Genomic DNA, 25,182 nt, shown 5'->3' with positions numbered 1-25,182 from the left:
CCTGCCTGTGCTCCCGAGCGTGCACCCAGCTCGCACACCACCACCATGGTCGCCCCCGCCGTCCCCGACCACCCCTCTGGCGCCGAAACCCTCATCTCCCTCCTGCGGTCCCTCGCCGACTCGGTCGTCGACTCGCGCTCGATCGCCAGCCCGCCAGGCGCCTTCGACGCGCAGCCCTACCTCGCCCAGTCGGCTCCCCTCTTTGCCTCGCTCCACGGCCTCAACAGGGCGGGCCTCGTCGCCGCAAAGGAGTGTCGCGCCAGCAGCCAGGACGCCCGCCTCGACATGGACGCAGCCCACCTCCGCCTCCAGGTCCGCCCGACCCGCTCGCTCCTCTGCACTCTCGAGGTCCCACCACTCACCCACTCGCCCCGCACAGAACCTCCTCTTCGAGCGCAACCACATCGAGCGCGAGATCCGGTCCGCAGAGGAGTACTCGTGCGTCCCTCCCTCCTCTCGTACTTCTCCCTTGCGACGCACCAACTGACCCGAACATGTACACGCAGGAGCGAGTACCAGAACCTGCCGCTGCACTCAGTCGACGACCTGCGCGAGCTCGCCGCACGACCCGACCCGCCCGCCGGCCTCCAGGTCCCGCTCCCGACCGGCGACACGCAAGAGTCGGCGCACGAGCTCATGCTTGCCCGGTTGGCGTTCGAGCTCGCCGAGCGAAAACGGTGCGCCCTCGTTCCTCTCTTCGCTCGCCTCGACGCGCCCGGCGGGAACCGTGACCCTGACCTCGCTCGTCACGCGCACACAGGTTCGAGGACGAGCGCAAGGAGCTCGGCGCCGCCAAGGCCAAGCTCGTCAAGGAGAACGAGGTCAAGAAGGCGCGCCTCGAGGACCTCGAGAAGCAGCTCACCGACTTTGTCGAGGTGCGTCCGCCGGTCTCGCTCTCGCCGTCGAGGTCTGCGCGCGAGTGCGGAGCACGCCCTCGTTGGTCAGCCGCGAACTCGACTGACACACCCTGCCTTTTCGCAGAGCGCCAAGGGCATCCAGGCCAAGATGCAGGAGGAGCCGTCCGCACCCATCGCGCCCGCACCTTGACCCGGCACCCTCCCTGCTTCCCTTCTCCCTTCCGCCCGAGTCCTTCCCTGTCGCACTCGCATACCTCTGTGCCCTGTTATAGTCCTATGCACGTTCACTATCTCTCTCTCTCTCTCTCTGCCCTCGACCGCCTTGCCCGACGGTCGTCGAGAGTGCCGCGTCCTGTACCGCCTTCGAGGACTGCTGCGAGCCCGAGCGAGAGCGTGGCACTTGCAGCTACACGAGCATTTGCGGGCCGCAGACGCAGAATGAGGTGCGAGTGCGCGGCGAATTGTGCGAGGTGGCGCCTCCCCTCGGCTTCGTCGGCCGGACCAAGTTGCGGCTCGGCTCGCTTCGCCTCCCTCCTCCTCCACCTCCATGCTCCGAGCCACCGCCCGCGTCATGTCGTCGTTCAACAAGATCCCCGCTGTCCTCCCCAAGCTCCCGTACGAGTACAACGCGCTCGAGCCGAGCATCTCGGCGACCATCATGGTGCGTCCGCCCGCTTCCCTCTCGCCGGTGGACGAGGCGAACTCACTCTCGTCGCGCCGGCCCGCCCTTGCAGGAGCTCCACCACTCGAAGCACCACGCTACCTACGTCGCCAACTTCAACAAGGTGCGCCTCATTCCCCTGCCCGTCGCCGTCGTCGAGGGAGACCACGAGCGAGCGGACGAGACTGATTCGTCATGGACTCTCGCCGTGCCTTCTCGCCCACTGCAGGCCACCGAGGACCTCCAGGCTGCTGCCCAGGCGCAGGACATCCGCAAGCAGATCGCCCTCCAGGCTGCCATCAAGTTCAACGGCGGTGGTGCGTCTCTCGCTCCCTCCTCCCCCTCTTTCCCTCGCTTTCCCCGCCTTCGGCCGAAGCCTCGGCTGACTCTTTTCTCCTCCTCGCACGCAACAGGCCACATCAACCACGTGCGTCCACTCCTCTCCCCTCTTGACGACCGAGCGAGCGAGCACTGACTCCTCTCGCCGTCGCACTCGCAGTCGCTCTTCTGGGAGAACCTCGCGCCCTCGTCCAACGGCGGCGGCCAGTTCCCCTCGTCGGGCCCGCTCGCCGACCAGGTCCAGAAGGACTTCGGCGGCCTCAATAAAATTAATATAAATCAGCAACTTAAATAGCCTCTAAGGTTTTAAGTTTTATAAGAAAAAAAAGAATATATAAGGCTTTTAGAAGGTGCGCCGCTGCTCTCTCTCTCTCTCGCCGGCCTCCTTCGATACCGAGTCGTGAACTGACACGACGAGTGCGTGCGCAGCTCGAGGCGGTCGCCACGGCCAACCAGGACCCGCTCCTCGGCTACGTTCCCCTCATCGGCATCGACATGTGCGTCCTCTCTCTCCTCTTTCTCTCTCACGCGCGCCCCCAGCCCCTGACTCTCGCTCTCTTCCCATGACAGGTGGGAGCACGCCTTCTACCTCGACTACGTGCGTCGTCGCGTCCTCGCCGCCTCCCCCCCATCCTCGGACTCACCGCTGACCCAGCCCTGGCGCCGCCCGTCTGCAGAAGAACGTCAAGCAGTCGTACCTCGACGCCATCTACAACGTCATCAATTGGAAGGAGGCCGAGAAGCGCCTCGCGTCGGCCTAAGTCGGACGAGCGTGAGCCGGCGTCGAGGAGAAGGGAGCAAGGAGCGTCGGCGGGTCAGTTTCGCTCGCCGTCCCCTCTTCCCGCCACTCTCCCTCGTCGGCCTCGTCCCTCTCTGTCCCTCGCTTGAAGTAGCGCTTGAATCAGTGAGCACAGTCGCTTGAAATCTCGAAATGCGTACCCTGTCCGCGCGGTGCAGGCTTGCTCTCTCGCGGCGACCCCTCTCGGGTCGGTTCTCTTCGCGCTTCGAGATGCACGAGAGCTGTTCGTGGCAGAGAGCATGCGCAGCTACGCAGAGAGAGCGAGACGGACGAGGGAGAGCAGTCGAGACTCGAGTCGGTTGACGAGGAGCTGATGAACTTGCCGCTCGACCTCACGCCTCGACACCGCCCGCTACCGCGAGGAGAGCTACTCGAGTACGCGTAGCATGGCTCTGGTGAGCCCCTACGCCCCCACTCCGCCCTCCTCCATGCGCCCAAGCTGACCCTCGCTCCTCCCAGGCTCCCCGGACGGCCACGCTCTTCCTCATCGACTGCAGCTCGTCGATGGGCAGGGAGCGCGTCTTCACGGTCGGCGACCCGCCCAACCAGGTCACGACTCGCCGCTCTGGACTCGACGCCGCAAAGGAGTACGTCAAGGCCAAGCTCGTTCAGCGCGTAAGTGGGGGGAATGCTCTCCTCGCTCTGCAGCTGGGCCGACCTGACTCGTGCTCTCCCGACAGATCATGCGCGACCTCAAGACGACGCCGTTCGGCGTCATCCTCTTCGCCCACGCCAAGACCAAGAACCTCCTCACAACTCGGGCCAAGGAGCAGGCGAGCGAGAACGAGACCAAGTTCGACCGCTCGCAGGACCCGTACCGCCACTGCTACGAGCTCCTGCCCCTCACCAAGACGGTCGACAAGAGCCTCGTCGACCGCATCGACGACGCCGTCGCCGGCCAGGGCCCCGACACGGACGCCTTCTCGGCCGCCATCCTCGGGCTCGAGACGCTCGACGCCGACGCGACGCTCAAGAACTACGCCGTCCGCGAGGTGTGCCTCTTGACCGACGCCGAGCACGAGATCAACTGGGACGGCGTCAAGAGCACGGCGCACCGGATGAACGCGGTCAACGTCGGGCTCACCGTCATGTGCGTCCTCTCCTCGAGCCTCTCTCTCTCTCTCCTCCTCTCTCGGCGACGCCTGTCACTGACACTGGATCTCCCTGCACCAGCGGCGTCGACTTTGACGACGAGGAGATCGGCTTCGTCGAGGAGAACAAGTCCGAGATCAAGGTCCGCTCGCTTTCACCCTCTCTCGCCCTCTTCCCTTCTTTCCCTGTCACTCACGCAGCTCAACCTTGTCCGCAGCGCGAGAACGAGGCCCAGTTTCGCGCCTTTGTCGACTTGCTCGACCAGCCGTCGCTCGTCGCCAACGCCCGTCAAGCGCTCGCCGCCATCGCCACGCCGCAGGTCAAGGCCGTCAGCTCGCGCGCCGACCACATGTCGCTCTCGTTCGGCAACCCCGACACACACCCGGACAGCTCGCTCGTCCTGCACGTCGACGTCAAGAAGGCCGTCGTCCCCGCCGCGGCGCCGACGATGAAGCAGATGAGCATGCGCGGGTTCGAGCGCGTCCGCTCGACGCAGCGGGCCCAGCAGCGCCAGAGCCAGAGCCAGGGCCAGAGCCAGGCCTTCTCGCAGCGCTTCGGCGACGGCGCGTCGCTCGGCGGCCCTCGCGGGACCAAGCGCGAGGCGGATCGAGTCGGCGAGGACGAGGGCGAGGAGGACGAGGACGAGGACGCCAAGGCCGAGGTCAAGCGCAAGGCGCGCTTCGCGGCGCAGCAGAACCGCGAGCAGCAGGCGCAGATGGCGGCGGGGCAGGGCATGGACCTCGGCAAGATCGGCATGACGCTCGACCGCCAGCTCGAGGACGAGGGCCTCGCCGTCGGTACCGCCGCAGACGCCGACCTCGCCGGGCACGGCGTCATCAAGGAGCGGCACTACTTCTACCGCCCGCCGCCGGTGACGAGCGCGGCGACGAGCGGCAAGGACGCCCAGGACAAGGGCAAGTCGGCCAAGGTCAGCGTCAGCCGGCGCCCTCGCGACGGCGGCATCGTCGAGGAGGACGTCTACGACGAGGACGACGACGAGCAGCTCGTCAGCATCGACCAGGACACGACCGAGCTCACCGACGCGTACCACTACGGCGGGTCGCTCGTCCCGATCGGCGACCTCGAGGAGGGTGCGGGCACGCTCGGCGGGCTCAAGACGGGCATGGAGATCCTCAACTTCATGAAGCAGTCGGATGTGCGTCCCTGCTCCCTTTCTTCCACGCCGCGAGGCGCGAGTTGGACCTGACACCGGACCCTTCCTCCTTCCCTCCTCCTTCCCTCTTTTTCTGCAGCTGCACTACGACTGGCGCATGGGCGACGTCTTCTACGTGTACGCGACGCACGGCGAGCTCGGCTCGGAGAAGCTCTTCTCGGCGCTCGTCAACGGCATGGTCGAGCGCGACTCGCTCGCCGTCGTCCGGTTCGTCAAGAAGGGCTACTCGCGCGACGGCAAGGCGCGCATGCCTGATCCTCAGCTCGGTATCCTGTTCCCGCACATCGAGGACGGCGTCGAGATCTGCTACTGGGTCCGGGTCCGTCCACTCTCCTCCTCCTTTCGCGCTCGAGGCGCATGCTCTGACCTCGCTCGACTCGCAGATCCCGTTCGCCGAGGACGTGCGCGCCCTGACCTTCCCGTCGCTCGACCGCCTGTTCAACCGCAAGGGTCAGCCGCTCGCCGAGCACAAGCTTCTGCCGACCGCCGAGATGGACGCCGCCATGGCCGCCTTTGTCGACTCGATGGACCTCACCGAGGCAGGCCCGCCTGACCAGGACGGGTCCGTCCCTTTCCTCTATCTCGCTCGGCCACTCTAGAGGGCCTTGACTCACTCGCGTGCCGCCCCTGTAGCAACCCGACCGAGTTCTTCCACACGGACGACTCGTTCTCGCCGGCCATCCACAACGTCCAGAACACGCTCGTCTTCCGCCTGTCGAATCCCGAGTCCGACCTGCCTCCTGTTCCGCCCATCCTCACCAAATACATGGACCCGCCGCCGGCGGTCGCCGCTGCGGCGGCCGCCGCTGCCGAGAAGGTCAAGCGCGCCTTTGACGTCCAGATTGGTGAGCCGCTCTCATTCCCCTCTGTGTCTCTTTCTGCCCCTCTCAGTTCCTCAATCTGACCCTGCTCCGTCACAGTACCGCCCAAGCCGAAAAAGATCAACAAGAAGACGGCCAACTACGCCCAGGCCGGCCTCGAGGAGGAGATCCAGCTCGACCGCATCTTTGGCTCGCGCGAGTCGGCCGCCGTCAAGTCGACTACGCCTGCGCACCAGCCTCCTCCGTCTTTGTCGACGAGCAAGCCGGGGCCCATCGCCGTCGACAGCGACGACGACGACGTCATGATCGTCGACGCTCGACCCGCTCCGCCGAGCGCAGCTGCGTCGAGCGCCAAGCCGAGCGCCCCTGCAGATGCGCTCGTCGACGATGAGATGGAGGAGGAGCCAGACACGGAGGAGGAGCCGGACACGGACGACGGCGAGGAGGGCGAGCGGCACACGACGAGCGCGGCGGGATCCAGCTCGCCCGGGGACGTCGAGAAGGGCGTCGCCGAGGCGAGGTCGCTCGTCCTCCAGAGTTTCAGCCACAGCCACTACGGCAAGGCGGTCGAGGCGCTCAAGGCGACTCGCGAGCTCGCTCAGCAGGTCCGTCCTCTCTCTCCCTCCTCTTCTTCGTCCTACAGAGCATCACTTGCTCACCCGCTCTCTCTCTCTCTCTCTTCTCGCCTGCAGGGTCACCTCGAGTCGACGTACAACTCTGCGCTTCGCGCACTCGTCACCTCGCTGCGCGCCAACCCGAAGAAGCGCGACTTCCTTTCGCGCATCCAGACCGGCGACCTCGGGCTCCTCGTCGACGACGACACGCTGCCGCAGGAGGTCGAGGACTTTCTCGACGAGCTCGACGAGTGAGGAGAGAGAAGCGTGAGCCTCTCTGTGCCGTACTGCCGTGCCCCTTGTGTACCCCTGTTGTTCGACCCGCCTTTGCAACGATCCTCGTTCTCGCTTTCCCTCGCATTCTCTCGCTCGCCCGTCGCAGAGAGGATAGCGGTACTGCTTTACTGGCTCGGTTCTAGATATCTACAGCTTGGACTTGATCTGCTGGAGGACGTCCTTCTTGCGCTCCTTCTCGAGGTCTCGCAGCTCGACTCGGCGGATCTTGCCGCTGACCGTCTTCGGGAGCGTCTCGACGAACTCGATCTCGCGAGGGACCTTGTACGGCCCCGTGTTCTGCTTGAACATCGTCTGCAGAAATGCTCGAGCAGGGTCAGGCGAGAGAACGTCGAGCGGGAAAAGAGACCGGGGACGGACCTGGATGTCGAGGATGAGGTCCTTCTCGTCCTTTGTGCCCGGCCGAATCTTGTCCCGGTACTCCTCCGAGAGGATGACGAACGCCTTGACGAGCTCGCCTCGCGCGAGGTCCGGTGAGCCGACGGCGGCCGACTCGGCGACGGCGGGATGAAGCTGCGAGGAGAGAGACGAGGTCCGTGCGTCAGGACGGGTGAGGGCAGGACGACGAGCGACGAGTCGACCACTCACCTTGAGCGCACTCTCGACCCTGCGAGGAGATGTGAGCGCTCGAAACTCTGAGTAGGGAGGAGCGGAAGGGGAAAAGGCTGAGGGAAGGGGAGGAGGAACAGGAGAAGAGGAAAGAGGCTGACGCACTCGAAAGGCCCGACGCGGTAGCCAGATGTCGTGATAACGTCGTCGTCCCTCCCGACGAACCAGAAGTAGCCGTCCTTGTCGAGCACACCGCGGTCGCCGGTCATGTACCACGTCTTGCCGCCGTGCGAGCGCTCGCGCTTGTCGACCTTGCCGTTCTTGACGTAGCCTGTCCGGGTCCGAGTCAGTCACGACACCTCGAGGAAAGAGAGAGAGTAAGCGAGAGCGAGACGCACCCTTGAAGATCCAGTGCGCGCCGCCGCCGGTGTCGGTCCGGATGGCGATGGAGCCCTCCTCCCCTGTCGCGAGCTCGCGCCCGTCGTCGTCGACGATGCCGGCGATGAAGAAAGGTCCCACCTTGCCCATACTGCCCTCCCGAACCTGCGAGATGAGGTACGAGCTCAGCCTGGCGCGACCTTCTCAAAGTCGAGAGGCTCGAGCGGGACTCGAGAAAGGGAGATACAAAGAGAGAGGGGCGGGGACGGACCTCGACACCCTCCCAGTTGCCGATACACAGGACCGTCTCGCTCTGACCGTAGCCGTCCTTGACCTCGAGCCCGCCGGTCAGGTCCCGGAACTCCTTGATGACGCCCGGATTGAGCGGCTCGCCGGCGCCGACGCAGTGGTTGAGCGCTCGAGGTGGGTGCGCCTTGTAGTAGACCTTGGCCGAGGACGACACGAGGGAGCGGTAGATGGTCGGCGGGCAGCACAGCGACTCGATCGGGTACCGGTGGAGGGCGTCGATGAGCTGGTTTGGCGTAAAGTTGCCGGGTGCTGGCGGTTGGACAAAGTAGGTGGCGCCCATGTTGAGCGTGGCGAACGAGCCGTATGTCGCCTTGGCCCAGCCTGCAGAAGAAGGACGCAGAGCGAGGTAAGTGGCGCCGTCCGCGCTTCGACGATAATCGCGTCCCGCCTCGAAGCGCGTCCATGGCGCGCCTTCGACGAGCGACCACCTCGTCGACTCTTGAGAGAGAGCAGGCAGAGGAAGAGCGGACTCACCGAGGTCGGCCATGCAGAGGAAGAGTTTGCCCGGCTTGAGGCGGTACCAGAGGCCCGTGATAAAGTGTCCGAGCAGGTACTCGGCCTCGAGGAGGACCATCTTGGGCTGGCCCGTCGTGCCCGACGTGAAGAAGATGATCGCGAGGTCGCTCTTGCGGTGCTCGACGTCGCACTTGGTCCCCTTGGCGACGCGCTCGACGGCCTGCTGGAAGTCGATGCGGCCCTCGCCGAGCCCGCCGTCGCCGTCGGTCCTCACCTGGAAGACCCTCGACACGCCGACCTTGTGCGCGACCTGGCCGAACCGACCGCACGACTCTGCGTCGCCGACGAAAGCCTGCGCCCGGGCCGCCGTCGCGCGAAACTCGAGGTCCTTGCCGACGAGGAGGCTCGTGCCGGGTACAGGTACGGCGCCGATGCGCATGAGGCCGAGGGCGGCGACCCAGAACTCGAGGACGCGCGGGAGCTGGATGAGGACGCGGTCGCCCTTGACGAGGCCCGAGTCGGCAAAGGCGCGAGCGGCGCGGTGGCTCAGGTCGGACAGGTCGGCGTACGTCATCTTGCGCTCGTGGCCAAAGTCGTGCGAGACCCAGTGGAACGCGAGCTGGTCGGGCTGCGCCTGCGCCCACTTGTCGACGACCGCCGAGGGGAACGAGAAGTCGTCCGGGCACGGGATGCCGTTGCCGTACTTGGCGCAGATCGTGGCGTAGTCGAACTCGGACGGCATAGCTGGTGCGTGCGTGCGTCGAGCGTGCAGAAGCGAGAGAGCGAGCAACCGGCGAGCGAGCGCAAGGCGAAGTCGGTGTGGGGACGCAAGTGGGGCAACGCCGAGCTTCGGCACGGTCGGGCGAGAGAAGGCCGCGCGAAACGAACGCCTGCGTTGCAGCACTCTCTACGCCTTGAGCGCCCGCTTGAACTGAGCCCACTCGTCTGCCGCCATGCCCACGTCCTCGGGCGTCCACCCCTCGGTCTTCTCAGCCTCGTCGACCGCCTTCAACGCCTGGTCCTTCTCCTGCCGCGTCAACCCACCGTCGGTGCCCTGCGTCCGCTCGACGACGTTGGCGAGGAAGCGCAGGCCCTTGTCGCGCAGGTCCGGGTCGATGTCGCCGCGCTCGCCGGACGGGCCAGAAGGGACGGCCGTGCTCGAATGGAGAGCGTCGATGAGGGTCGACAGGGTCGAGGCGGACCGCAGCGAGACGAGGAGGGTTGAAGGCGAGTTGGACTGGGACATGAGCTGCGAGAGGAGGAAGGCCGTCTTGCTGCGCATCTTGAGAGACGGGTCTGCGAGGGGGAGAGGGCAGGGTCAGGTTGAGAACGGCGGCGACGACAACGACGAGTGGGCGGATAGAGGGTCTGCGCGACGCACCCTGAAGCGTTTGCGTCAACGTGTCCCACCCGCCGAGCTCGGAGAAGCGCTGCACGGCGGCGTCCCAGTGCTTGAGCGACGACGACAGGGCGTACATCGCCTTGGCGCGAGTGCCGGGCGACGCCGTGCTCGACTGGATGATGCTCGAGATGGTCGGGAGCGGGTCCTGGTCGAAGAACTGCAGGTGAAGCGAGTCAGCTAGCGAGTTCGACGGTGAGAGAGGCAGAGAGACGACGAGGACGCACGGCTTTTTGCGCCTTGGGGTTGTTCTGCGAGAGGGGCGAGGGCGAGATCAGATCTCGGCTCGACGACGAGGGAGAGAGAGATAGCGTGGTGCGCACCTGAGTCGCCGTGCCGCACACCCAGCACGCAAACATGACCTGCTCGTCGTCGTCGTGCGAGAGGTACTTGAGGATGACGGGCCACAAGCCCATGTTTTGCAGGTCTGCGAGCGGGCGAGACGGGTCAGAGTGCACTCTGTGTGAGACCGAGGGGGCCAGAAGAGGGACGTGCCGTTGGCGTTGTCGAGGTCCTGGACGAGCATCTCGAGGTCCTCCCACGCGCGGTAGCGGTCGTCGTCGGTGATGTCGCTCGCGTTCTTGAGCTCGCCGACGTTGTCGCGGTCGACCCAGGTGCCCTCGATGACCATGACGCACTCGCGCATCTTGTCGGCGTCGGACTGGCCCATGATGTGCTTGAGGACGTCGGTCGAGAGGTCAGGGCGCTTGCCGTCCTTGATCTCCTGGGCGGTCTCTGCGAGCGAGCCGGGAGCGGCGTTCTGGATGCCCCACCGGAGGAGGCTTTGAGTCGGGTCTTGTGCGCGGGGCATGGTGCGAGTTGGGAGGAAAGTGGCGGTGAAGGTCGACGGGTGAGGGAGCGGCGAAGGAGGGGTGCGGGTAGTTGGTGGGGAGTGTGGGCCGGTGTGTGTGAGTGCTCGAGGGTGTAGCAGGGTGCTCTGCGACTGAGTCGGTGGTGGTGGAGGAGCAAGAGAGTTGGTGGTCGCGCTTCATCGAAGCTTCGCTCGCCGCAACCACCGCACAACCCTCTCGCTGCCGCCAGGTTGCTCCTGCTGCAGCCGTAGCGGAACCACAACAGCACACGCCGTACCCGCCCGACCAGCACGGCCTGCGCGCCCTCGCCCACCTCGCATCCTTCACAGCCACCTCGTCCTCATCAGCTCCACCCCGACAGCCCGTCCGAGCGCCATGAGCGGTGCGCCCAGCTTTCACACGCACTAGTACCGAGTCGTAGTTCTGATGTCCCGGCCCACGCAGACCCGGACTCGCCCCCTGTCGAGGTCGACACGGTCCTCCCGCCTTGGATCTGGCTCACTCTGTGCTCCCTCTCGCTCGTCTGCCTCGTCTTTGTCTCGTTCCGCCGCGCAAAGAGCCTCGAACTGTACGAGCGCGCAACCACCTAGTGCGCCTCCATCTCTCCCTCTCGCTCTCCCTCTCCTCCCTCGCACCTCAGCTGACCTCTCTCGCCTCGAAAGTCTACGCCGCAAGCTCCCCTTTGCCGCACCGCCTCGCGCCATCCACCTCTCTGAGCACGACCTCGAGGCCGCCACCCGCTCGCCATCCTCACGCCCTCGCGCTCGCCGGTCCCGCGCCTCGCAAGACGACCTCTCGGATCTCTCGACCGGCGACGACGACGACGACGACGACGATGACGACGACCTCCCCCCGCGCTCTACGCGCTCGCCCCTCCTCGCGTCGAGTCCGACCCAGGCCGGCAGCCCGTTCCCCACGCGTCGCGCTTACGCCCTTGACACGCGCCCGGCCCTCTCGCTCGCCTCGTCGGCCCTCTCGGCGCTGCAGCGTACCGCGGGCTCGGCGTCCGACGCGCTCGGGTGGGGCAGCGAGCGCGGCATGCGCGCGCTCAGGGGCGACGGCGAGCGCAGCGACGGGATCGCGAGGGCGTTTTGGGGCGTCCGCAAGGGCGACAGGGCGGGCGGGATCCGGCTCGGCGGGGCGGGAGGCGCGACCCCGGCGGGCGGAGCGAGTCGGTGGGAGGACGAGGAGGTCGAGGCTGGGCGAGGGACGGAGGTGCGCGAGGGCGCGAGGGGCAGCCGAGGAGCGGGCCACTCGAAGACGGCGTCGGGCTCGTCCGCCGCGCTCTTTGACCTCGGCGACGATGGCGACCCGGGCGACGCCGTCGAGCTGCCGCACGAGTTCAGCTTGTCGTCACGAGGAACGGCGCCGCACTGAGCGTCGTTGTAGCTCGCCCTGTACAACTCTCCTCGTCCGTCCTCTCAGCGCCGGTGAGAGCTGCGAGTCGCCGTATCATTGCGCGAGAGCTACGAAGAGCTGAGAGAGGCGTCCGAATCGCTCTCGCTGTCCTCCTCGCGGACGTAGTACCGGTACCGCGGCCCGACTCGCCGCCGGTCCCCCTCCTCGTCAACCTCCCACTCGCTCCCTTCCTCCTCTCCTCGCTCGCCGTCCCGCTCCAGCTGCTCCTGGTCCACTCGATACCGCTCGATCTGCCGTGGCACGTGCTCCCACCCGTCGTCGCTGTGCGCGACGATCCGCGGCCGCACCTCGAACCCCTCGCTCCCGCGCCGGATCCGCACCGCCCGCTCCGGGTCGAGGTCCTCGTCCTCGTCCTGCTCGTCGAGCGCGAGGTCCTCGGCCTTCGCGGCCGCTCCTGCTGCGGCGAGCCCGACCCGGACCCGCTGCGACGCGAGCGCGCCGAGCGGGACGTCGTCCTCGTCCTCGCCCTCGTCCTGCTCGAGCTCGAGCGGCCGCATCGGGAGCGGCCGTAGCGCTCCATCGTCGGCGTCGTACACATCGCTCGCCGTCGCGGACGAGGCCGATGAGCGCGACCCTTCCTCGTCGTCGCTCTCGCCGCCCGCTCCCGCCTCGTACGGCGCGCGACGTGCCCGTCTCGGCCGCCTTGCGCGCAGGCCCTCGCGCTCGTGCTCGACGTCGGCGCCTCGGGCTGACGGGAGCGAGCGCAGGAGGTCGGGGTTGAGGCCCGAGCCGTAGGTGAACTCGGCGCCGGGTGGAGGTGGGCGCGGTCGGCGGCGGTGCTGGCGCGGGAGGGGGTCGCGAGGGGGCCACGAGAGTTGGTCCTTGAGGTCTGTGACAGGGGGGAGCGGGAGAGAGGGGGAGTTGTCAGTCTGCGGGTTCAAGTCGGTCGGGACTGCTGCCGAGGAGGTCAGAGCGTCGGCGCTCGCGCACGTTCCCTCGCTCGTGCCGGCGCAAGCCTGCCCTCGCGGGCTGTCCCTCGTCCTCTACGGTCACTCATCGACCGCGCTAGACCGTCTGTAACGATCTGAGAGAGAGAGAGGCGGACGAAAGCGCGACTCACCGGTTCCGACAGCGACCGGGTAAGACAAGCCGTCGCCGACGGCTCGCTGCGGCCACAGCCACAGGAGCGGGTTGCGCCCAAGGACCGAGCGGATGTTGGCGAGGTAGCCGAGGTGGTAAGGGTAGCGGTACTGCAAGAGAGGGAGAGAGAGGGGGGGAAGGAAGTGAGGTCAGGCCGGCCGGCGAGGACGCAGAGAGTCGACGAGAGATAGTCGGGCGCACCTCGCGGATCTTGCCTCGTCGCCTGAGCGTCGCCACCTTGTCCTTCTCCCACCCCTCGATCGTGGTGGTGTTGACGCAGACGCTCCACAGGTGGTACAGCGAGAAGACGCCGACGGCGATGATGACGGGCACGCATGCAGTATAGTTGAGGACGAGCATGACGATCTGGAACGTCGACGGGTCGACCGAGAAGGCAAGCGAGTGGAACGCGCGCGTCGAGATCATCCACAAGTGGTATGCGCAGGCGACGTCGACGAAGAAGAGGAAGCGGCAGAAGTGGCCGTAGTTGCCGTGCCCGACGCAGTTGTTGACCCAGGGACCTGCCAACATAGACGGGAGGTCAGTTCTCGTCGAGAGGGCCTGGGCAGGAGAGAGAAAAGGGGACGCACAGTGGTGGTCCATCTTGAGCACGCAGCGCTGGCACTGGCGGCAATGGTGCGCTCGTGGCGGCTTGTACGCTGCAGTACGGCGACAGTGTCAGCTCGGACACACTCAGGCGGCCAAAGAGTGGGCGAGGGACGCACCTCGACAGGTTCGACAGAAGCGAGGACCGCCCGTCTGCTTCTTGACCTCGACCTCGCCCGACTCGAACTGCCGCCAGTCTGGCTCCTGCGCGTGGGTGAAGGGGAAGGTCAGCGACACGACAACGAGCTGTCGGGAACGAGAGGGGAGCGAGAGAGAGAGACGCACCCAGCCGAGAGGGACGCGCCCGGGATCCGTGCCGACTGTGAGGGCGTAGTTGAGGTACAGGAAGGCGAGGAGGACGTTGAAGGGTGCGAGAAGGCGCCACAGGTCCGGGTCGCGCCAGTCGTACCGGTACGAGGGGAGGACGACGAAGAGCTGCGACGAGATGCCAATGAACGAGATGAGGACGAGCGTGGCCCCGACCCACAGCCGGCCGAGGAGCTTGCCCATGCCTGCAGCGTGCGACGTGAACGGGTTGCTGTGTTGCTGTGCGGGGCGGGCTGGTCGAGGTCGTGGGAAGAGCGAGAGCCGCGTCCTCGGCGATGGTAAGGAGGCGGTGCAGCGTCGGCGACAGCTCGCGTTTCTCGTGGGAGCAGTCGCGGCAAAGGCTAGGTAGCTACATGACTGGGATTGCAGAACGAGAAGAGCGCGCGAAAAAGTGTGCCAAGAGAGTCCGTCGTCGTCCTTCCTCCTCGTCTCCTCCTCCTCGCCCTCCTCGCTCGCGACAGCGGCCCACACTCCTCGAACCGCATCTTCAGCCCCGCCTCAGACGACTCGGAAGAGCACGAGAGGCGCGGGAAGAAGCGCCGAGTCGAGCGAGGCGCTCACTCGAACGACTCGTTGGCGATCCACCTCGAGAAGAAGTCGAGCGACACCTTGGGCTGGTCTGCAAGCGTGGGACGAGCCTGTGTCAGTCGACGTCCTTGACCAGGACCAGAGATTGGAGAGAGAAGGACGGAGAGAGAGAGAGCGGCGACGGCGGAGGAGGGACGAGGCCGGGAGGAGCGGGAGGCAGACAGGGAGGAGGAGGAACGGAACGGACCATAGGGCACCATGTGTCCGGCTTCCTTGACCTTGAGGTACCGAAGAAGGCCGGCGCCCTTGTCGGCCGTGTAGGCCTGCGTCATGCCCGCCTTCTTGCCGCCCGACTTGAAGTCGACGAGCTTGGCCTTGCGGTACTTGTCGGCGTGGGTCCAGTCCATGGCGAGCGTCCACTCGCGGTTGCCGACGGCGTTGCACATAAAGTCCATCTCGCCTGCGGGGGTGGCGGAAGGGCGGACCCACGAGTCAGTGAGGGAGCGCGAGGATGTGGCAGGAGCTCCTCGCTCGCGAGAGAGGAGAGGAAGGCTGGGCGCACCGGCGTAGATGAGGAAGCGGATGCCGGCGTCGAGGAGCTCGGGGATGAGGGCGGCCGTGTTGTGCGACACGTCGCCGTTGAGCTGGAACGCCTGGTTGATCTTCATGTTGCACGACTCGAAGGTGGCGTCGGGCGACGCGCCGAGCTCCTTGCGGACCTCGGGCTGGTTCATGAATGTCTCGATCCACTGCATTTGCTGTTGACGAGGCGGGAGAGAGTGTGAGTGGGCGCTCGAGGGAGAAAAGAGGGGAACGGGTCCTGACGCACCTTGTAGCAGAGCGGGCCGTCCTCGCCGTCGCGGTCGCACGGCTTGCGGATGTCGTACGGGTTGAGGTTGGCCTGCTGGATCGGGCCGGCGATCTGCCAGCACGACAGGGTGGCGGGCACGCAGGTGAACCGGGACGGCATCTTGTAGCAGTACTCGGTCAGGCGCTGGCAGCTCGCGACCTTGGACTCGATCGAGCGGCACGACGCCTCGTCAAAGATGGGCTTGCCGAGCGGGTTGCCCTTGGGCCCGGTCGAGCACGACCACTCGGGGATCTCGGCGAACTGGGTGTCTGCGCGAGGGAAGCGGGCCGTGCGAGGTCAGCTCGGCGGCCCTGAAAGCCAAGACGCCGCTCTCGGCGACGTCGAGGACAAAGATGCCGAGGGGACGAGAAGAGGAGGAGAAGGAGGACGCACAGGCATCGGTGAGGCCGTTGCCGATCAGGACGGACGCGAGCGGGATGTGGACGGCGCCCGAGATGGGCTTGGCCTGGTTGTGCTTGTGGATCGTCGAGGCGATGTTGGGCAGGTAGGTGCCGGCGTACGACTCGCCGCTGAGGTGGAAGGGCACCTTCTCGAACTTGGGGAACTTCTTGAGGAACAGGTTGAGGAAGGCCCACACGTCCTCGGCCGTCTCCTGCGACGAGGCCACGGCCTTGGTGCCGTACGAGTAGCCGACCTGGACGGGGCTGTCGAGGAAGATGACGTTGGCCGACTCGGTCCAGCTGTACGGGTTGAACGACGTGTTGGCGCCGCCGTTCTCAACGCGGCACGGGCCCAGCTCGAACAGGAGGCCGGTCATGGACGAGCAGCCGGGACCTGCGTAGAGGCACGCGACCGAGAGAGTCAGTGTCGGGGCACAAGAGGGAAAGAGGTTCGTGTACAGGAGGAGCGAGGAGGAATGGGCGAGGACGCACCGCCGTTGAGCCACAGGACGAGCGGGTCCTTCTCCGGGTGCTTGGAGCGCGACTCGAAGAACCAGTAGAAGAGGTGGGCGTCGTCGGCAATGTCGAGGTAGCCCGAGTACTGCTTGCTCGACGTGTCGCACAGGGCCTTGGGCTCGCGCACGCGCAGCGAGTGGGTCGGGATCTCGGCGTGCTGGACGAGCTCGACTGCATGGCGAGGCGAGCGGGTCAGTCCCGAGGGCGGTCGAGAGGAGGGGCGTCGTGCGCGGCCCCACCACCCGGGCGCGGGCGAGGGAGAGAGCGGAGAGGGAAGGAGGGGACCGTGACGCACAGTCGACTCCATCGGCGACGACTTCGCGGCTGAACTTGCGGACGCCCTGTGCGGCCCAACCGACAGGCTCAGAGTCCTTGACGAGCTTCCAGGCATCGCGGAGCGGGTTGACGAGGGCCTCGCGGACGACGGTGGCCGGTTGCGGCGATGAGAAGGCGAGTTGTTGCTGGGGGAGGGCGAGGGCGGTGGCCGCAAAGGCGGCGGTGGCGAGGATGGCAGAGCGCATCGTGTGGTGCACTCTGTGGCGGTAAAGAGGGAAGCAGAGAGGCGCGAGGGCGAGGGCGAGGAGCGGAGGACCCTCGTGGCGCGCCGACGTCTCGCCCGATCTGGTTGTGTCAGCCCCCTGGCCTGGTCTGCCCTCGTCCTGCCAGTCGTCCACTCGAGCACCATGGTCCTCCTCCCGCCTGGCGACCTGTACTCGCCCGAGTCGATCCTCGCCCAGATCCCCTCGACCGCCTCCCCCTCGTCCCCACACTTCCTCATCTTCTTCGCCTCGCCCGACGACTCGGGCAAGCCCTGGTGCCCAGACTGCTCCGACGTCCAGTCCCAGGTCGACCGCTTCATCCCTACCGGGGTGTCCAGCACGCTGGTACACGTTGGCGACCGCGCTCAGTGAGCTCCACCCCTCCTCCCTCGTCCATCGCCTGCTCGCGCTCGACGGGCACAGGCTCGTGGCCCCGTGACCTGCAGCTAACCACCTCTCTCGAGCACACAGGTGGAAGGAGTCCAAGTTCCGCCAGGCCCCGTTCAACGTGACCCGCATTCCGACCATCATCCGCGTCGAGCAGGGCGGCGACTCTGTCTCTAGCTCTGTGCGTCTCTGCCTGTCCTCTCTCCTCGAGCAACAGACGAACAAAGCTGACACGGCCCTAGTCCCGCAGCTCGAGTCCGCGCCGCGTCTCGTCGAGTCGGACCTGCGCAGCGAGGACAAGTTCAAGCAGTTCGTCGCGACCAAGTAGCGTCCGGCGGGCCCTCACGACCAGATGCAACGACCGAGCAGTACCGAATGCGTCGGGCTCCGTCCTACGACGGCGAGAGAGCGCCTCGTCGCGGCTTTGTCGTCCGCTCGAGCGAGTCTCGCTTCGTTCTTGCTCTCGGGGTTGCCCCGCTTTCCTTTGCTTCGATCCAGGCTTGTGCACGCTCTCGAGCTTGTCGTCGAGGGCAGAGTCGAGTCGCTCTCGTGCTTGCGGCGCGAGCGCGTCTATGCTCCGTCGCCTTCTCAAACTGGCTACGAGCCTCTCGCTCTCCTCGTTCCCGGGCAGCGAGCTCTTGCCGGCGCCTCGCATCGTCAGGCAGACATGCTTTTGCGAGGGGACGAGCCAGCAAGGTCTCGCAAGGAGAGGCTCGGGCGACCCGCTGCTCCTGAGCCCCGCTCAGCCTCCTCGTCCTCTTGCCGCGAAGCGCGCCACCTAGGCAGCGACTGACGACGCTCGACGGACGCAAGCGCAGATCGACAGTGCTCCTCAACTCTACGGCTGGCGGGCAGGCGACTTGCCGGGCGCAGCTCACGCGACCGGCTGGCGTGCGCTCGCACCTGCTTTCGCTCTCGCCGGCCTCGACAGCGAGCCTTCCTCTCGTCTCTCGGTGATGCAATGTCCGCCAAGCCTCGCGCCCGGCCGAACGCCAACCTGCTCGTCACCGAGGGCGTTCGACGGGAGGCGTTCTGGCGGAACCCGGCGAGCGAGAGCCGGGCACGAGACCGGTCGCGCCATTCAGGCGGGGAGCGGCTCGAGGAGCAAGCCGTCGGCGACAGCTGAGAGGAGTGAGCGTCGACGCCGACGGGCTCTCGCGCGCGAGCGGGGGCAGCCAGAGGCAGAGAGTGCGGCCAGGGCGAGGGAAGAGGCCCGAGAGCGGCAAGAGCGAGAGGGAGAGAAGGGAGTGCAAGGTCGGCCTCGCCGCGATAAGAGTGGTCGCGTGCCCGCAAGTTGCGAGCGCGAAAGAGGGAGCCCGGCCGGCCGCAGTACGAAGGGGAAAGAGAGAGAACAGGGGGACGCCAGACAGAGTTGTCGCCCGCGCCTTTGCCGAAGGGCAGCTCTTGCTTGTCGACGGCTCCCCCTCGCTCTCTCCTCCCCCCCCTCCCCTCTCCCCCGGTCGACAGGCGCACGCTGAGCTCTGGTGAGAGATCCGCCAGCGCATGCGCACCCGCCAAGTGGCTCGCCTCGAGGCGTCGCGGGCGACGCGGTGGAGGGGGGAGACGCCGTGGCCAATCTCCTCACGCGCCCCTCTCGAATCGTCCCTCGCGCCCTCGCCTCGCCCTGCGTGAGCTGACCAGGATGCCTGTGTGCAACAGCTCGCGAACCTTGTCGCTCCGACCACCCCCTTCCCGCCTACCGCCGCCGCCGCCGCCCGCTTCCCAGCGAACCCCCCCTCCCCCTCCGCCACCAGCAGCCAGCCCGCCCGGCGACCGCTATCACCGCCATCTTCCCCGCCCTCTCCGCCTTACCAGCTTGCGCCTGCACCGCTGCAAGATCCGCGCGACCACCAGGCCAACTAGCACGACGTCGCCTCGTTGACTCGAAGCGTCCTCGCCCTCCCTCTCTCCTCCTCTTCGCTCAGGTACGCCGGCCTTTGTCTCACGGAGGGGTCCGGGCCCGGCCTCGTCGCCGATCCTCCCTTTCGGGGGCTCTGCGTCGTCGTCGGCGGCACCGTCGTCGTCGTCGACCAGCACCAGAGCAAGCACGTACTGACCCGCTTCCTCCCGCCCTCCCGCCATGCAGCCGCACCACCACCGCCGCCGCTCCACCACCACCTCCCCTCCTTCTTGGGCACCCGCACCACCACCATGGGCGCCGCACAAGACCTCCCGTTCGGCTTCTCGCCCCAGTCGGGCGAGTTCGAGGACCAGTTCGACCCGCTCAAGTTCGAGGACGACGAGTTTGCGCTCGGCGACGACGACCTCGACGAGTCGGGCTTCTTCGGCGACGACCACGACGGGTCGCTCGAGCCGTCGTCGGCCTCGGGCTCGCAGTTCGTCAAGAAGAAGCGCAACAACAACCGCAAGGGCCCGCAGAACGCCGACAAGCGTGCGACCCACAACGCCGTCGAGCGCAAGCGTCGCGAGAGCCTCAACACGCGCTTCATCGACCTCGCCAAGGCGCTCCCGACGACCAAGCACATCAAGCGCCCGTCCAAGGCCGTCATCGTCAGCAAGGCGCTCGACTACGTCTACGACGCGTCGGCTCGCGAGCACGCGCTCACCAAGGAGAACAACGAGCTGCGCTGCGAGGTCGACCAGCTCCGCATCCGCCTCGGCATGCCCCCTCTGCCGCCTCCTGTCGGCCTCCCCGAGCACCGCGCCGCGACTCAGGCGACGCTCCGCAAGAACCTGCGCAACGAGTCGACCGTCCCGCCCGAGCCGTCGTCGTCGTCGTCGTCGGCGCCGACCGCCGTCCAGCAGCCGACGACCCCGCTCGACGAGTCGCCGGCGGGCTCGTCGTCGTCGTACCTCGGCGGCGCCGTCGCCGCCGTCCACCAGTCGGCGAGCCCGGCCTCGATCGCGAGCGCGACGCCGAGCTCTGCCGCGTCGGCCCTGTTCGACGTGACGTCGCCCGAGCTCGCGTCGGCCGTCGCGTACCCTGCCTTCTTCTCGACGGCGCCCGTCGCGGCGGCCTCGTCGTCATCGGAGCTCGGTGGCTCGCCGGCCGAGGCGCCCCTCGCGCTCGGCAGCGCGCCGTCGCCCGTCACGTCGGCGCCGTCGTTCTACCCGGTGCCGACGAGCCTGCCCTCGGCGTTCGCGCACCAGCAGCACGCGCAGGCGCAGGCGCAAGCGCAGGCGCAGGTGCACGCGGCGCACGCCTACTCGGCCGCGCTCGCGACGGGCAACCCTGCCCTGCTCGGCCAGTTCTACGCCATGCAGCAGCAGCAGGCGCAGCAGCAGCAGCAGCAGCAGCAGCAGCAGCAGCCGTTCGGTGGGCCGGCGTACCTCAGCCCGCAGGTCCTCCTCGCGCTCCAGCAGCAGCAGGCGGCGCACGCGCACGCCCAGGCGCAGGCCCACTTTGCGCCCGACTGGATGAGCCCGATCGGCGCGTCGCCGCCGCAGTCGACGGGCATGTTCGCCGCGTCGTTCTGAGTTCGTCGCTCGTCGCGGTCGTTCGTCGCCGTCGTCGTCGTCGGCCGGGTTCTCGTGTCCCTCGCCCTTTCTCTCATCCTCGCCTCCCTTCCTTCTCTGTCGTAACGCTCCCCTTACCCTTAGCCTTTCCCCCATGTGTCCCCCCATCTTGTGCGCCCGCTTGCTCTCGACCCACTCGTGTTTCTCTTTGTGCAAAACACGGCGCTTGCGTCATTTTCTTCCCTTCTTGCGCGCGAGCACTAGAGAGAAGGTACCGTGCGACATTCAGCGAGAGAGAGAGCGCGAGAGAGCGAAAGAGAGCTCTGGGGAGAGGGTCGTGCACGACCGGAGAATCAAGGCGCCCTCGGCTCTCGGCTCTCGCTCTCGCTGTCGCTCGTGCGGTCGAACGCTCTCAGTCGAGGCTCGAAAGAGACATTGCGCATCTATGGACAGAGAGAGGGAGGACGCAAGAGCGAGGGAGAGGGGCATGTACAAGTGAGAGGCTCGGGCCCTAGATGATGGTGGCGACGACCTTGCGCGAGTGCGGCAAGTGGCGGAACTCGGTGAGGTAGATGCCTGCGAGTGCGAGTCGTGTCAGGCGACGAGGCGGGCTCTCAAGAGAGGAGAGAGAGACGCACCCTGCCACGTCCCGAGGGCGAGCCTGCCGTCCGAGATTGGGATCTGGAGCGAGATGCCGATGATACTGCTCTTGGTGTGGCTCACCGAGTCGTCGGGGCCCTCGTCGGTGTGCTCCCAGGCAAAGTCTTCTGGCACAATCTCGTCGAGGACGCGGTCCATGTCGGTGCGCACGTCCGGATCGCAGTTCTCGTTGATCGAGAGGCCGGCCGAGGTGTGCTGGAGGAACAGGAAGAGGATGCCGATCTGCTCGAGGGGGGAGCGTCGAGGACGAGAGGAGGAAGGCGCAAGGGAGAGAAGGAGGGACGAGGTCGACGAGGTCCGGGCGAGAGTGGTCAGTCGAGGTGCGCTGCGTGCCTGCGAGAGGAGAGGCGAGCGTGGGCGCACCTTTGTGTTCTTGAGCGAGTCGCCGAGGCCCTTTACGATCTCGTCGGTGACGAGGTGGCACCTGGACAGAGGATTCGAGGTGAGCGAGGGTCGGCGACGACGAGGAGAGGGGGAGAGAGGACGGACCCTTTGCCGCGGGAAGCGAGGCGGATGGTCTTCTGAGAGCGGTTACCGTCGGCCGACATGTCGGGCTGGGTGTACTGCTCGAGGGAGAGTGGGAGGCGAGGAGCTGGAGCCGAGAGGAGGAGGGAGGGAGGTGCGGCGAGACCTGGGTCGGCGCAAGGGGGTGCGTGGCTTGAGAGGTGTGCTGAAGGTGGTTCTGCCGAGTCGAGTGTAGCTCTGGTGCGAGGTGGGACGAGCGAGGAGAGGCCCTGGTCCGCCCGCGCGAGCTCGTCGTCGTCGGCGGGCGGAGACGAGCGGGCCTCGCCTCGTCCTGTCTCCTCCTCACCCCGACCCCGCCAGTCTCCGTCTCTCTCGCCATGGTCTCGCCCGCTGTCAACGTGCGTCCCCCTCGCACCCCCACCGCCCCCGGTTGCGGCTGCGTCCCTGCCCGTCATCTCGTCTCGCCCACCCTCTCGACTCCGCCCTCGACCACGGCCACAGCACCCGTGCACAGCGGCATCGGTTGCGCGCGAGCTCGTCCTCGGTTTGCGTCGAGGCCGGTCACCACGTTCAGGGTCGCGCGAGGTGCCGTCGCCGTGCGCCTCGGCAGGCAGGACCAGCACCAGACTGGGCCTCGCTCAAGGAGCAGCAGCGCGTCGGCCAGTCGCACGGGCACACGCACTGACACTCTTTCTCCCATCCTGCACTCCTCCTCGCTCCCCTCGCCATGTTCCCCCCTTGCCTCCTCGCCTCCCTCTCTCGACGTCCTTCCGGCCTCGCAGGTCCTCCGGTACACAGCGCTCGCATCGGGCATCGTCTACGGCGTCGTGCACCGCAAGACGCTCCAGGACAAGTTTGACCACGACGCGGCGCGCAAGGAGGTCCAGCTGCGCGAGCACTGGCTGCAGGAGGCCAAGAAGGCGTGGGCCAACAGGCAGAAGGGCAACTCGGGCCGTGCGTCCCTCTCTCTCTCTCTCTCTCTCTCTCTCTCTCTCGTGTGTGCACCCGAGGGCTGTACGCCGACATCATCCCCTCTCGCGCGCACGCAGTCATCACCGACCCGGACGCACCCGGCTTCGACCTCGAGGCCGTCCTCAAGGCGTACGAGAAGTGAAAAGGGCCCCGTCTCTCTGGGTGAGCGACGACGATGACGAGGAGGAGGGCTGTAGAAGCGAGGGTGGCTGTCGACTCATCTGCTGTTTTCTTTCCTCTCGGCGAGTCGTGCGACGGAAAGTGAGAGCTCGAGAGAGACACGTATTGCAGGCGAGGCTCGACGACAAGGACAACAGGAGGGATACGGAGAGAGAAAGGTGACCGGCGAGGACAGGGTGCAGGGGAAGAGAGGCGGTGAGAGTCACGAGATGTAGACCTGCGGGAGCACGAGGAAAGGTCAGGTTCGGCTCGGTCGGCACGGCGGCCTCGCCAGAGCGAGAGAGAGACAGAGAGACGTGCTGCGCACCTTCTTGAGGTCGTCCCATTCAAAGACCTCGCCCGTGACGGGCTCGACGAGCTTGCCCTCGGGGTGCTGTGACGCTCGAAGGACGAGTCCCTGCGTTTGGGCCAGGCAGAGTCAGCAGGCCGTTCTGACCGACGACCTCAACGTCTCACACCAAGAGAGAGAGAGAAAAGGAGAGCCACGGCGCCGCACCTCTTTCGAGTAGACCCTGCCCTCGCCTCGAACCCGGCTCACGAGCGCGACGAGCTGGCCGCCCTCCCCGCCGTCGCCCTCGACGACGCGCCCGGTCAAGGGGCACACGATGGTCGAGTTGACGTGGTGCGAGTACGGCACCTCGTTGCCGAGCGCGCGCAGCGCCGACGAGCACAGCGGGCACTGGGCCGAGGGCGTGCCCTCGAGCGTGTGGACGGGGACGGGCGCGCCGGGCGGTGCCGGTACCGGTGCGGGCGACGGCGACGTCGACGTCGATGGGATGAGCGAGATGCGCGCCGCAGGAACGGGCGTCGGCGCCTCGAGGACGATCTCGCCCTGGGGCGTGATCATGGTGCGCAAGGGCCTCGCGCCGACCGGGTACGCCGACGGCGGGGCGGTCGGGGTCCCGGCCGGGAGCGGAACGCAGATGGGTGTCTTGAGCGAGGCGATGCCGGCCTGGAGCGACATGTGGAGGAGCGGGATCGAAGGGAGCGAGTGGAGCGAGAGGAAGGTCGTGCGGAACAGGGAGCGCAGGGAGGACCACCGCGACGGGGCGTACAGCTCCTGTAGACGAACGAGACATCAGTTTGGGTCGTTGTCGAGATGCGCCCCGAGAGAGAGAGAGGCGAGCGGACCTGGTAAGGCCTGCACGTCGTGTCGGGCCCGTACGCGAGGAGCGCGAGCACCTGCTGCAGCTCGCCCATGTACGACGAGACCGCTCCTGCCCCTCCCTCGGTCCCACTCGCGCCTCCTGGTCCCGCTGCGGCGCCGTCTGCAGCCGTGTCGCCGTTGGCGGCGGGCGATTCGAGGTCGGCGGCAGCGGCGTGCGACAGGTGCTTGCGGGCGTAAGCGATGGCCTTGACGAGGTCACGGCTACGGCACAGCTCGATGTAGGCCTGGAGGTGGATGCGGAACTCGAGCGGCGACTGTGTGTGGGACCGAGGGTCAGTCGCTGAGGGGCAGAGGAGGCAAAAGAGGGGGAGGGCGCACCTTGAGCTTCTTGAGGGCGGTGCGGTTCTCGCCGACCCAGGCGAGGACGTCGTCGAGGCGGTGGTGGTCGAGGCCGCGCTCGACCTTTGCCATGTTGTCCCACAGGTCGTCGTCAACGAGGTCGTCGATGCCCTCGTGGTTGGCGAGGAGGCGGGCCGTGTCCTTGAGGGGCGGGTTGTGGCGCAGGAAGTAGTCGACGAGCTGATGGCTGAGGCGACGACGGGCCCAGGGCGGGTACTCGGGCGACTGGATCGAGCCGGGGAGGCTCGCGAGGTGGTCGACGCGGGCCTGAGCGACGCGCAGTGCGCGGTCGCTGTCGGTGGCGAGGTCGGCGAGCTTGCGCTTGAGGTTGCGCATGCGGGCCATCATGGCGTCGACGCGGGCGAGCATGTCGGCGCGGTCGTGGTCGGACAGGTTTGGGTCGTGGGCGTGGAGGGCCGTGGTCGAGAGGAGCGAGGCGAGGTCGGCGGCAAAGGTGGACGCGGGCTGGAGGTTGTACTCGTACGTCTTCTGGGTCTGCTTGTGGACCTTGCGGAGGGCCTCGAGGGGCGCCTGGGTGCAGAGAGATGGCGGACGAGGGCCGAGTGGGGGTGAGCGGGTGGGTGCGCGAGGAGCGACAAGGGGGGGCGCACCTTGAGCGTGGCTTGCTCGAGGAGGAGGACCTGTTCAGGGACGAGCTTGGTCGTGCTCATCGTGGGCTGGACGGCGAGCGAGATGAGGACGAGACGAGCGAGCGAGCGAGAGAGAGCTCACCTCGTTGACGTCGAACCAGCTCGTGCCTCGTCACGCTTGGAG

The 25,182-nt window shown here is 67.0% G+C and overlaps 13 protein-coding genes across 13 annotated transcripts; 7 read left to right on the top strand and 6 right to left on the bottom strand.

The window, feature by feature from the left end:
* Positions 1-45: 45 nt before the first annotated feature.
* RHOBADRAFT_42672 (uncharacterized protein) lies at positions 46-1,047 on the top strand (the record flags this gene model as incomplete). Its single annotated transcript, XM_018414095.1, has 5 exons — positions 46-312; positions 380-438; positions 507-677; positions 761-875; positions 982-1,047. 5 exons carry the CDS (start codon positions 46-48, stop codon positions 1,045-1,047), a joined length of 678 nt encoding a protein of 225 aa, XP_018272391.1.
* A 357-nt stretch (positions 1,048-1,404) lies between these two features.
* RHOBADRAFT_42671 (uncharacterized protein) lies at positions 1,405-2,618 on the top strand (the record flags this gene model as incomplete). Its single annotated transcript, XM_018414094.1, has 8 exons — positions 1,405-1,518; positions 1,592-1,642; positions 1,748-1,835; positions 1,932-1,945; positions 2,018-2,095; positions 2,287-2,354; positions 2,428-2,455; positions 2,535-2,618. 8 exons carry the CDS (start codon positions 1,405-1,407, stop codon positions 2,616-2,618), a joined length of 525 nt encoding a protein of 174 aa, XP_018272390.1.
* A 424-nt stretch (positions 2,619-3,042) lies between these two features.
* RHOBADRAFT_52362 (uncharacterized protein) lies at positions 3,043-6,714 on the top strand (the record flags this gene model as incomplete). The annotated part of the gene is made up of 10 exons (XM_018416304.1): positions 3,043-3,051; positions 3,116-3,271; positions 3,337-3,746; positions 3,830-3,890; positions 3,966-4,904; positions 5,002-5,241; positions 5,306-5,484; positions 5,556-5,767; positions 5,843-6,348; positions 6,436-6,714. 10 exons carry the CDS (start codon positions 3,043-3,045, stop codon positions 6,610-6,612), a joined length of 2,889 nt encoding a protein of 962 aa, XP_018272389.1. The 3' UTR covers positions 6,613-6,714.
* Positions 6,715-6,743: 29 nt separating this feature from the next.
* Positions 6,744-9,090, bottom strand: RHOBADRAFT_64730 (uncharacterized protein). The gene is made up of 7 exons (XM_018418564.1): positions 8,362-9,090; positions 7,850-8,208; positions 7,599-7,743; positions 7,366-7,531; positions 7,240-7,258; positions 7,012-7,164; positions 6,744-6,945 (listed from the first exon to the last, which is right to left on the bottom strand). The coding sequence occupies exons 1-7, from the start codon at positions 9,083-9,085 to the stop codon at positions 6,781-6,783; spliced, it is 1,731 nt and encodes a 576-aa protein (XP_018272388.1). The 5' UTR covers positions 9,086-9,090; the 3' UTR covers positions 6,744-6,780.
* Positions 9,091-9,214: 124 nt separating this feature from the next.
* RHOBADRAFT_52360 (uncharacterized protein) lies at positions 9,215-10,653 on the bottom strand. Its single transcript, XM_018416303.1, has 5 exons — positions 10,238-10,653; positions 10,066-10,169; positions 9,970-9,993; positions 9,725-9,902; positions 9,215-9,639 (listed from the first exon to the last, which is right to left on the bottom strand). The coding sequence occupies exons 1-5, from the start codon at positions 10,551-10,553 to the stop codon at positions 9,251-9,253; spliced, it is 1,011 nt and encodes a 336-aa protein (XP_018272387.1). The 5' UTR covers positions 10,554-10,653; the 3' UTR covers positions 9,215-9,250.
* Positions 10,654-10,929: 276 nt separating this feature from the next.
* On the top strand, positions 10,930-11,972 carry RHOBADRAFT_52359 (uncharacterized protein; the record flags this gene model as incomplete). Its single annotated transcript, XM_018416302.1, has 3 exons — positions 10,930-10,936; positions 10,999-11,143; positions 11,217-11,972. 3 exons carry the CDS (start codon positions 10,930-10,932, stop codon positions 11,929-11,931), a joined length of 867 nt encoding a protein of 288 aa, XP_018272386.1. The 3' UTR covers positions 11,932-11,972.
* Positions 11,973-12,962: 990 nt separating this feature from the next.
* Positions 12,963-14,169, bottom strand: RHOBADRAFT_13465 (uncharacterized protein; the record flags this gene model as incomplete). Its single annotated transcript, XM_018412143.1, has 5 exons — positions 12,963-13,163; positions 13,255-13,574; positions 13,644-13,712; positions 13,779-13,863; positions 13,945-14,169. The coding sequence occupies 5 exons, from the start codon at positions 14,167-14,169 to the stop codon at positions 12,963-12,965; spliced, it is 900 nt and encodes a 299-aa protein (XP_018272385.1).
* A 374-nt stretch (positions 14,170-14,543) lies between these two features.
* RHOBADRAFT_31481 (uncharacterized protein) lies at positions 14,544-16,802 on the bottom strand (the record flags this gene model as incomplete). The annotated part of the gene is made up of 7 exons (XM_018412973.1): positions 14,544-14,605; positions 14,762-14,974; positions 15,077-15,272; positions 15,344-15,633; positions 15,758-16,159; positions 16,258-16,452; positions 16,577-16,802. 7 exons carry the CDS (start codon positions 16,800-16,802, stop codon positions 14,544-14,546), a joined length of 1,584 nt encoding a protein of 527 aa, XP_018272384.1.
* A 107-nt stretch (positions 16,803-16,909) lies between these two features.
* RHOBADRAFT_64729 (uncharacterized protein) lies at positions 16,910-17,587 on the top strand. The gene is made up of 3 exons (XM_018418563.1): positions 16,910-17,188; positions 17,292-17,388; positions 17,458-17,587. Exons 1-3 carry the CDS (start codon positions 16,965-16,967, stop codon positions 17,533-17,535), a joined length of 399 nt encoding a protein of 132 aa, XP_018272383.1. The 5' UTR covers positions 16,910-16,964; the 3' UTR covers positions 17,536-17,587.
* Positions 17,588-18,922: 1,335 nt separating this feature from the next.
* On the top strand, positions 18,923-20,871 carry RHOBADRAFT_66196 (uncharacterized protein). Its single transcript, XM_018418893.1, has 2 exons — positions 18,923-19,132; positions 19,294-20,871. The coding sequence occupies exon 2, from the start codon at positions 19,359-19,361 to the stop codon at positions 20,643-20,645; it is 1,287 nt and encodes a 428-aa protein (XP_018272382.1). The 5' UTR covers positions 18,923-19,132; positions 19,294-19,358; the 3' UTR covers positions 20,646-20,871.
* A 264-nt stretch (positions 20,872-21,135) lies between these two features.
* On the bottom strand, positions 21,136-21,832 carry RHOBADRAFT_42662 (uncharacterized protein; the record flags this gene model as incomplete). Its single annotated transcript, XM_018414093.1, has 4 exons — positions 21,136-21,200; positions 21,263-21,506; positions 21,648-21,708; positions 21,774-21,832. 4 exons carry the CDS (start codon positions 21,830-21,832, stop codon positions 21,136-21,138), a joined length of 429 nt encoding a protein of 142 aa, XP_018272381.1.
* Positions 21,833-22,126: 294 nt separating this feature from the next.
* On the top strand, positions 22,127-22,863 carry RHOBADRAFT_42661 (uncharacterized protein; the record flags this gene model as incomplete). Its single annotated transcript, XM_018414092.1, has 3 exons — positions 22,127-22,147; positions 22,532-22,703; positions 22,799-22,863. 3 exons carry the CDS (start codon positions 22,127-22,129, stop codon positions 22,861-22,863), a joined length of 258 nt encoding a protein of 85 aa, XP_018272380.1.
* Positions 22,864-23,103: 240 nt separating this feature from the next.
* On the bottom strand, positions 23,104-25,112 carry RHOBADRAFT_52353 (uncharacterized protein; the record flags this gene model as incomplete). Its single annotated transcript, XM_018416301.1, has 6 exons — positions 25,020-25,112; positions 24,388-24,939; positions 24,033-24,323; positions 23,440-23,961; positions 23,209-23,298; positions 23,104-23,118 (listed from the first exon to the last, which is right to left on the bottom strand). Exons 1-6 carry the CDS (start codon positions 25,077-25,079, stop codon positions 23,104-23,106), a joined length of 1,530 nt encoding a protein of 509 aa, XP_018272379.1. The 5' UTR covers positions 25,080-25,112.
* Positions 25,113-25,182: the final 70 nt, after the last annotated feature.

This window comes from Rhodotorula graminis (assembly GCF_001329695.1).
Source record: "Rhodotorula graminis WP1 unplaced genomic scaffold RHOBAscaffold_4, whole genome shotgun sequence".
NCBI lineage: Eukaryota > Fungi > Basidiomycota > Microbotryomycetes > Sporidiobolales > Sporidiobolaceae > Rhodotorula > Rhodotorula graminis.
This window is presented reverse-complemented; position numbering and strand designations above follow the sequence as displayed.